General features: G+C 38.3%; 1 protein-coding gene across 1 annotated transcript; it reads left to right on the top strand.

Moving 5' to 3' along the window:
• Nucleotides 1–327: 327 nt before the first annotated feature.
• On the top strand, nt 328–2954 carry LOC112689546. The gene is made up of 2 exons (XM_025563315.1): nt 328–1992; nt 2633–2954. Exons 1-2 carry the CDS (start codon nt 862–864, stop codon nt 2639–2641), a joined length of 1140 nt encoding a protein of 379 aa, XP_025419100.1. The 5' UTR covers nt 328–861; the 3' UTR covers nt 2642–2954.
• Nucleotides 2955–10393: the final 7439 nt, after the last annotated feature.

The raw sequence follows: 10393 nt of genomic DNA, 5'->3' as shown, positions 1-10393 counted from the left end.
GAAGTGGTAGCGAGAACATTATGTAATTATTTAAATTAATTGGCTGATATTGTCGTACGACGGTGGTGAGTGTGCCCAGACCGTGAAAATCACAGAGGGGAGCGTGTGAGCATTCGTCACATCAGCAGGTGTGGAATTTTATCGGTGGACTTGAACCCACGGGTCAAGAAACGCTATCACACGAGCACTTGAATAATATAACAATAATAGATTATATTATAATGATGGTAAAATAGGTTAACCTAACTCTGGTCGTCACAAACCCAACAAAGATATATATATATATATATATATATATATATAACGTAATTTTATATATATATATTTACTTATTATTAGAGCACTTGTACATTTTGCATATTTAAATCGAATGTGAAATGCACTTGTACTAATAGTGTTATTATTATAAATATAGTTCGGCTTTCCAATTGATAAGTACATTTTTACTCCTACTCGAATTCGGAGCGGTTTAATCGTCTTTTTCTACGTTTTTGAATGTACGAACCGAACGATTTCCAAACGACGCCACATGGTTATGAAAAAAAGAAAAAAATCGTCGATAGGGGCTCCTCTCGCCGGTCGTTAAGTGTCCAAGAGCCGTTTCCCGGTGCGACGGGGACGATTAAAAATCGATTTGATATTGATTTCGCGGCGCAGGCCATTAACGGCGTAAAGCCGGAAAGCATTTGCCTTAAGCGCCCGCATACGTGTCGGAAGCGAGTGGACCGCGTGTTGTGTTCGCTATAGTGAAAAACTACCGGGACGATTGGACAGGGTTTTGCGAACGGCGTGAAACGTCCCTGGGGCACAGTATTTGCGGAACGTCGACCACGTCCAGTACGGTCGAGAAGGGACAGAGGGATGACGAGAACTCTGAGCGAGCTGTCGATGCGCGACCGCAAGGAGCTGTTGGTGTGCTACGACGGCGGCCGGTTGCAGTACATCTCGCAGCCACGGGCCGCGGCCATGTTGAACGTGACGCGCGACACGTTGAAGAAGCTGCTACGCGGACGGCGGACGATCGAGGAGCACCGGGAGACGACGGAGGAGGAGGAGGGGAGTGGGTCGCGCCGGGCGGCCGAACGGAACCGAAGGTTCATGGCGTTGGAGACGGGCCTGTTGCGGTGGTTCCGGGACGCGCGGAGTCGCCGGCGGCCCGTGGACGAGGCCGCGGTGTTGGCCGAGGCCGGCGAGTTGGCCGCGCGGATCGGCGTGGCCAACTTCACCGCGAACAGCTCGTGGGCGCTGCACTGGAAGTTCAAGTACAACCTGTTCGGTGCGGGCGCCCATCGGACGACGAGCCGTTATCGCGCGGACGACGTGTACAGCCTGGTGGACGCGGGCTTCTTCTACCTGTCGTCGGGGCCGGGCGGCGAGTGGCTGGCGCGCCGGATCGGCGTGGTGCTCGCGTGCAACGTGACCGGCACGGACAGGCTGCGGCCGCTGGTGGTGGACAACGACGACCGGGACGACCCGCGGTACTCGCGCGACGTGAAACCGCTGCTGGACGCGGCCGCGGCCGGCGGCCGGTGGACGACCGGTGGACTGGGCTCGTTCGTCGAACGGCTGGACCGGGCGGTGCGGCCGCCGCGCCGCGTGCTGGTGGTGCTGGACAGGCGGCTGTCGCTGCCGCCGGGCGTCCGGTTACGCAACGTTGAGGTGGCGCGGTTCCCAGCGGACGGCGCGACGGTGCATCCGCTCGGGGCGCACGTCGTGTGCAACGCGGCCGCGTACGAGTTTCACGCTAGGCGCTCGCTGCCGCCGGACGGCCACTTGACTGTGCTGGACTTTGCGCACCTGATCTCGGATGTGTGGCAAAACTTGCCCGCGCCGCTGTTGCGCAACTGTTTCCGCGCGCTCGGCTGGACGAGAACGGTCGCCGAACCGGTGGCCGAGAACGTGCACGCGGACTTCCAACGGTGGATGGCGCGGTACCGCGGTTCTCCGGCGGCACCGAGCCACGGCGACGACCACGCTTCGATGGAAATAATCGTACGTATTTTTTTTCGTTTACTAAACGAATCGTAATCATGGTTTATCGATCGTCGAAATCGACCGGTCGGTAGAAAGAATGATTATTCGAAATTTGATCTGCGCTTATTTGTTTACATCGTGCTTATTCGCGCCTGCGCGAGTTGATTTCGATGGTTTGAAATAAAAATTCAACGTTTTTAAGGCCCATAACGGTTTAACGTTAACCTGAATCGGCCAATATTACGAAAAACGTTTGAGAAACGCCGGTGCACATCGTCTCAGCGATGGATGGGACTGTTTTATCTCATCGGAAACTGGATTGACCACTGTTCACAGCTTTATTTCGTAGATTTAACTTGTAATCATTGTTTTCACATTAATACTTTTAACCACCTCATTAATAATGTAATAACGTAAACTCTATCGTCGAATCGTCATGTTCAGTCCGACAGCAAAAATTTTCCAATTATTTATCACGATATTGTTAACGAATTACAAATATAGTTTAAAACGTTAGGGAGGAGATAACTTATGAATGAGTACGAACAAGGGCATCGGAAAACTTATAGTTTCTCTATAGGCTTATCCACAACACTAACATCTTAAATCGATATGGTAAATTATACGTTTCCTAATCTCTGTTTCTTATGTTGTACAGGAAATTTAAACGGCACGTGCATACAGATCAATAACTCCAAACGAAAAAACATATCGCCACTGTTTTCAACATTAATATTTTGTTTGTTTATAATTCGATATTAATATTGGGTCGCTAAATAATATGGTTCGATATTTCTGTTTCTACTAATATTGTATTTTTATTGTAAATCGTATTCACATAAATATTAATATGACGCATCGGTTCAATAATTTAATTAAAGTTTTGATGAATTTAATCAACGATCTACTGTTAAATTATTCACCTACGAATTCAGTCGGTTTTTATAAAAGCTCCGTTTCCCTAGAAATCCGCTTTTCCCCACCAAAGAATCATTTCTATCTAGTTATTAACATGTATACTCCACGTAAAGGCCCGTGGGAAATTACCGTTCTAAATAACTAAAATAATATATCACAATAATTGAATTATCATTTAATTAATTAGATTATTATGTGAAGCCAATTTTATCTAAATACTAAAATATATAATTTCTTAATATTTAAACCATTTTTATCAATAACAAAATATGCTCATCGAATTGTCTGCTGTAGGCACGTCACTCTATATATTTACGTAACTAGTTTAATGTGATTTATATTCTATTTTTGCATGATCTGAATTCCATTCTATGCGTGTATGATCAAAAACCAAAAATGTGTGGTCAATCACACCGACTACTAAAAAACAATAGCATATTATAAAATAAACTTTTTTCTTGAAAAAAAAAAAAACGGGCATCGTTAATCAAAAATTCGTAATTTTACTAATAATTAATTTTATTAATGCAACGAGTTTCTGTCGAATCCAAACGGGCACAGAAACCGTATGGACATTATTTGTTCTTCGGTCCAACTGTTCGACCGTCCGATCCTGTTTAGGAGAATCGTAATGTCGCTTATCGGAGCTGGCCAGTAAACAAACACATGTGCTACGGTTGCCGGTAGTCACCACGAAACCGCGTCGTTATAACACCACGTCGCACAGTGGGATATTTTCATAAAAACCTGGCCAAAATATAAATACTAATTAAAAATCAATTTACTTAACTTCATTTAATTATTTATATCATGTTATTTTAGTAGAATAATATTATTTTACAGATATAAATAAAATTTATTTATCAAAATTAAATTATAAGTCACGTTTCTGTTGAATTTATTCATTCGACGACGTGGAAACTTCATTTTCGCTACTAATATCTGACTCTGTTTCTATTGTTTTTATGTTGATGTCTGGAGGCAAAATCATTTCCAATACTTCTGGGTGAATATGTTTAATATTTTTTTGAGGCAGTTGCCTTAGACTGGAAATAAATGGATCAGAACTTATTAAAAGTCTATTAAAAACATCCTCTAAATTTTTAATTCTAGAACATTTTCTTGAAAATCCTTCTCTATATTTTTTTATATCCTTATTTCTAGCTTCTTGTGACTCTTCAGAAAATTGACCAATTGGTAATATTGACAGTGCCTCAATTATTTGAGTTCCATGAATTAATATTTTGTGAACAGATGTTGGCATGTTATACCAAGGATACTTGTCGACAAATTTTTGTGCAGTTAATATACAGTAATTATTAAACTTTTTCAAATCTATTTTGTATCCACTAGATATTGTTAATAATACTATTTTAAAACGATTAATTATTTCAATATCTACTCCAGTAATAGATGACGACATTTCTGTATTTTCGAAAAATCGCCTCGCTGTGTTTCCGTCATTTGAAGTTCCATAACCACATTTAGGAATATCAACCAGTAGTCCTAATTTAGATTTAAAATCTTCTTGAATCCTTTTCTTATTTTCCAAAACTTTTCTTTTCTCTTCATCTCCACGCGCTTGCCACTTTTTAATACCGATTTTGTATGACAAATGTAACAAACACTCAAAAAATCGTATCCACGAATGCAAAATTGAAAGCCCAAACTTTAAATTTAAATAATTTGTTTTTATATCTATAATTTTTTCAATTTTATTAAAATCTTTAGATGTACTTCCACATATATAACACCTCATTGCAGACTTAGTTGAAGTGACTGAGTTACACACTTTACCATCAATCATAGTAAACATCAAAATATGATTCACCATGATTTCAGTATCGTTAAAATGAACAATAGATGGTTGAAGTTTATCAATTTGATTTTCTATACACACCTTTTCTTGTAAAGTTATGTCTACGGTCTCGTGTATAAATTTAATTTTAATTGGTCTACAATATCTGGGTGATGAAGGACGGGGATTTTGCCATAGTATTATCTTATTGGGGGCATCTATATCTCCACTGACTAATTGCAAAAGTACAACAGATGTAAAAAATATACTCGAGTCCGAGTCGCATTCACTATTAAAAACTTGTTTGTATTCACTTTGTTGAGAACTACCATCACAACCCCATTTGGAAATAAATATAATTTTTCAAAATATTTATCACTCACTGAATCAATAATACTACCCTGTGATTTTAAAATTCTTTGAGTAGTTATATCTAATAATGCTTGTAATTTCACTTCAGCACAACTTTCTGTTATTTGCAAACAAGATTTTTCAGGATAACATTCATTTTTTGCGTACCTTAAAAGATAATATGCAGGATAAATATTACAACCATGTTTTTTTGCCTGAGTCCTTATTAAATTGTACTGATGCTTTGTCAACTGAGCCTCAATAAGCAAAGAAAGAGCTTCGTCATTAGAAATAACCTTAATTTTATTTTTACTGTCTTTATAAGATTTTTTGTACTTTGAAGCTCTTGTAGGTGTTGTACACGTAATATTTTTTATAACGTACGTACTATCTACATTTCCAGATTTTCTTAAAGACATTTGAGCAGCATATGAAAGCATAGTTGGACTATATTGGGTACGTAATTGTTCCGTTTTTCTTCTTTTTGATCGATCACTACTATCATGAAATGATGTAGAAGGCCGACCTCTAGATTTGCCCGACTGAGTTGAAATCTTTGAAGGAAAATGTATTTCAGAGTCTAACCAGATTTTATTTTTTAATAGAAATATGTTCTTTTTTCTCTGTGATGATTGCCATTTAGATTTAAACTCACTAATGAAGTATGATAATAATTTATTTAAGGAATTTTCCGGACATTCTGTTAATGTAACTAAACGTTTCTTTAAATGGTCAAATCGTTCAGTAAATTGTTTAGCATTAATTTCTTGCATTACATGAAATAATGTTCTCCGACTTATAGACATATGATTATCACCAGATCCTAAAATTGTATAATATTATAACATTAGTATAAAAATACCAAGTGTTGTTTGAATAAAAACAATTTTAATACGTTTAATCACATGTAATCACATGTAATCACATGTATGTGAATCAAAAGTAATTTACACAATAAAGCGCAAGTATGCGCAATTGTTTTTTAATTTTTTTGAAACTGCATAACATACACTAAAAAAAGATAAGATTGTATGGACTCGGACTATCTCGGAAGTTTACTAAAATTAATGATGAATTTTATGTTTGTATATTTTATTTTAATTCTTGTATTTTTTTATTAAAATTGTATATAAAAATATAAAGATAAATTGATTTTACATTTTATTAAACTTAAATACAATATACATTCCTCCAGGTAACGAGTTCATTTTTTTTTTCGTAAAAATAACTATACAACACAAAATATCAGCTATGTTCTAACTAAACTTTTTGTACAGAATAATACCAACGTGCGCGTCGCATCTGTAATGCCATACTCTGGGGTATTATTGCAATACAATTAATACTGATAGTAACGTAAAATATTACGTAATTGCTTTAATATTATATCTATTAGATAAACTATCAACAATCATCATGCTAAATGTATTTTGAAATTTCTAATTTTGGCCAGGTTTTTATGACAATATTCCACTATGCGTCGTGCAATACCCATCGACGCGACCGTTTTCTAATCCGACACGCGTTATATATTTCTCACGAAATATTTTTTCGTTTTCTTCCGATTTCTTCCGAATGTCGATCGACCGATCCCGCGCCATGGACGGCTGTTGCTGCGAATCACCGCGACCGCGTTTCTGGTGGATGCGGCAACTGCTGTTCACCGCCCAGCGGCGGCTGAACCTACACGTCGACCCGCTGTGCTGGGAGAACAAGACGACCGCCGTGCCCACGAACCAGTGCACGTTCGTTCAGCTCGTCATCGCGCTGCTCACGATCTCCTACGTGGTCGGCCACCAAGTCGTCGGACTGTTGGCCGTCGGCCGGCTTATGACCGTAGTGCTCCAGATCAAGCTGTTTGTGTTCGGCCACCTGGTGTGCATATACCGCTGCCCCACGAAACAGGACCGCAAGTACGCCGTGTGCGTGGCCGTCGCCCAGTGCGCCGTGGTACTGGCCGCCGCGTGCTTGTTGGCCACCGTGTACGTGCCGATCGTGCGGGCCGTGTGGTCGCTGCGGACGTTCGTCGGCCCGTTCCGCTGGCTCGCGTTCTTCCGTTCCACGTAATCCGGTCGCGGACGAGCGACGAAGTAGATCCGACATCGTTGCGCATCGGTCAGTGTTACCGATCCGACGGGAAGGCAAGGATCATGTTATCGGGCTTGTACGTATCGATAATTTTCATGAAATTTCTAGTGATGTTTTGAAAAGAAAACACCTCTCTTGGCTAGTTTCCGTCTTAAAACCGTGCAACTTACCATATCCGGGCGTTCAGTAGAACCAATTTTGTATCGTATAATATCGCGTTGAACTGTGATTTACCGTCGAACTTAAGGGGTAGGACACTATCCGAATCTATGGTTGTAGAAACGTCACGAATCATATATCTTATGAAATCGAGATATCGGGTGAAGTAAGGTGTTTTCGTGGTGTAAGCGATTTCGTGAAATTATTTGCTGAACGTGTAATGAAATTCCCTATTACGGGATGGACTCGCATCTTAAAGATGACTGCGTTTTTAAAGATCAGTATCATTATCAAGTTGATCCCGTAATAGGGAATTACATTATACATTCAACAAATAATTACACAAAATCGTCTATTCCACGAACACACCTTACTTCATCCGATATCTCGATTTCATAAGATATGTGAATCGTGACGTTTCTGCAACCGTCGATTCGGATAATGTTTTAACCTCGTAAGTTCGATAATAAACTAAAGTTTACTGTGATAATGAACTTCTACCGAACGCAGATTTGCTATGTTGCACTTTTTTAAGACGGAGACAACACATGCCATTGTGACGTCCTCTTATGAAAATATATCAAACAGTAGAAATTTTATAAAAATTATCGATATTTTTCTTTTTATAAGTATACGTTCGTAGAATTAGCACCACCACTGTATGATATAACCTGCAATGCATCTTAAATGGATCTAGGCCAAAATAGCGAAACAATAACGGCGAATGTAATAATCGCGAATTAATTATAGCGAAAATAAAAACAGGGAATTTTAAAAAAGAGCGAAAGTAATTTATTTTCGCTATTTTTACATTCGCCGTTATTGTTTCTCTATTTTGGCCGGATACCATCTTAAATGTCGACCTAAATGTAATGTGTATATCCGAAGAACTAAATAAAAATGTTTTCCAAAATGCGATTTTGTAATTATTTTAAAAATATAATAATAAATGCAGTCAGTATTTCACGTTTAACAAAAAGTCAAAATATGATCATAACAGTGAAACAGCGGTTTAAATCATACTAGTCTTATTGTAACTTTGAACTTTTATAAAACATCGAAAAAAATAACAGAAATCTCATCAAAAACGGAACCAAGCACCGGTCCACGGTGGTGATCGTATCGAAATAATAACATAAAGTCATCCACGGGTTTACGGGGAAGCCCGCGAGAGCGTCAACAACCCACTCGCACTTCGCCAAGCGAACATACGAAGAAAACACCATTAAAATTTCGTCCAATTTTTTCGCATCGTATATCGATAAAGGATAAACGTATATCGGTCGTAGGCTGAAAATGCACGCGTTCGAAGCCTTTACCGATTGGTAAAATAAAATAAATAAACATAAATCGTCGACAGGGGTGTGCTGCGCGTAGAAAAAATAGTTGGCGTAACGGATGCAGTGCATTCAAGCGATAACGTTCGATGTTGTTGGATCCGATTTGCCGTGACCGCGTTTCGTCGACGCATTCGATTGGAATCGAAAATCTCCAAAAACTACGATCGCCATGTGACAATGGTATCACGTACTCGTGCCAGTGGCGTAATTGAGAATGTTTCGTGGGGGGGGGGGGGGGGGGGATCAAAATAAATTTGTATGGCAAACTTGTATGGGCAACGCTTGTGAAATTCAGTATCATAATTTAGTCTGATATTTTTTAATAAAAAAATATAATATCTTCAGCAAGGCTTACTGCTTCTCTTAAATCATTTTTTCTTTTTATAGCAACTTACACAATGATAATCCAAAAGAAAAAATCAATTGGAAAAATATTTTATTATAAAATAAAATTAATTATACTTATTAATTACTATTTACTTGTATAACTTGTAAAGATACAAGAAATTCTGAATCAATAGTTTTTAATAGTATATTAGCTTACGTTGCAGTGGAATCATTTCAATTAGAAATATTTTCTGTACCTATGATTCAACTACGAATGCAAATAGTTCAATGAAATCTGTTATCGCATCATAATGCTGCACCCATTGTTTAGCACACAATCTTTTTAATGGTTTAACCTTAGGATCCTCATTACTATTTTCAATGTTGGTTAAAAGAACATTTTGACAATTTGATGTAATAAAGAAAACATAGACATTTACGGATAAATATTTATAACCGGGTTTTTTTTTTTTTTAGTTTCGTAATAATTTATAAGTTTATATTTGAGCTATTTGTAGGTTTAAGACAATGAACAGTCAACTCGCGATATAACGGATTTCAAGGGACCGAGCAAAAAGTACGTTATATCGAAATTCATTATATCAAAAGCATAAATCAACAAAATTTATTTAAACGATATTTAAAAGAAAATTTAGATTTTATTAGATTTTTATAATAACATACCGACGTATAATATTAGATTATTATTAAATATTTTATAAGATACATTCATAAATTTTTGTTTATTACATACATACTTCTTTTTTTTTAAAAAAATCAGTTTTTTTTTTGTGTGTGTGTGTGTGTGTGTGTGTGTGTGTGTGTATCTATTTGCGCTTACACGATTAATAGTGTTGTCCAAATTTAGAATATTACAAAATACACTGTCGTCAATATCATGTCTTTGTAAACAATTTAAAACGGCGCGGCGACCTAATTTTGCTACATTCGACCTTACGGGGGCTCTTCGTCACCAGCTTTATTCATTATTCTCATCTTTATTGGGTACTCCACAGGTAGCCAAATCTTTGTCAATAACAACAAATTTATGTTTATATTTAATACAATTCACATTTAACAGACGTGTATCATATAAACGATACATGAACGTCTTATCACATAATAATATCCGAAACAAACCTGTACGACGTGGGAGTATCAATCTCCGAAATTGTGAAAATTCGTTACATTGCGTGAACTTTGACCGAATAATCTTCGTTGTATCGAGGGGACCGAAACACATTTAATTTTTCGTTATATCACGAGATTTTCAAAGGTCCGACAGTTTTATTCGTTACATCGAACTTCGTTGTACCGCGAGTCGACTGCATAAGTACAGCTAATGGGGGGGGGGCGGGTGGGGCTGTCGGACCCTTGAAACTCTCGTCCTACAACGAAAACGTAAATGTGCTCCGGTCCCCTCGATACAACGAAGATT

The sequence above is a fragment of the Sipha flava genome, unplaced genomic scaffold (genome assembly GCF_003268045.1).
Source record: "Sipha flava isolate LNK unplaced genomic scaffold, YSA_version1 44_pilon_pilon, whole genome shotgun sequence".
NCBI classification, from domain to species: Eukaryota; Metazoa; Arthropoda; class Insecta; order Hemiptera; family Aphididae; genus Sipha; species Sipha flava.
The sequence above is the reverse complement of the archived record's forward strand: the minus strand, read 5'-3'. Positions and strand labels throughout refer to the sequence as shown.

Bases quoted from the DNA above. Each gene is read 5' to 3' on its own strand.
- LOC112689546 (XM_025563315.1), top strand. From the start codon at position 862: ATGACGAGAACTCTGAGCGAGCTGTCGATGCGCGACCGCAAGGAGCTG.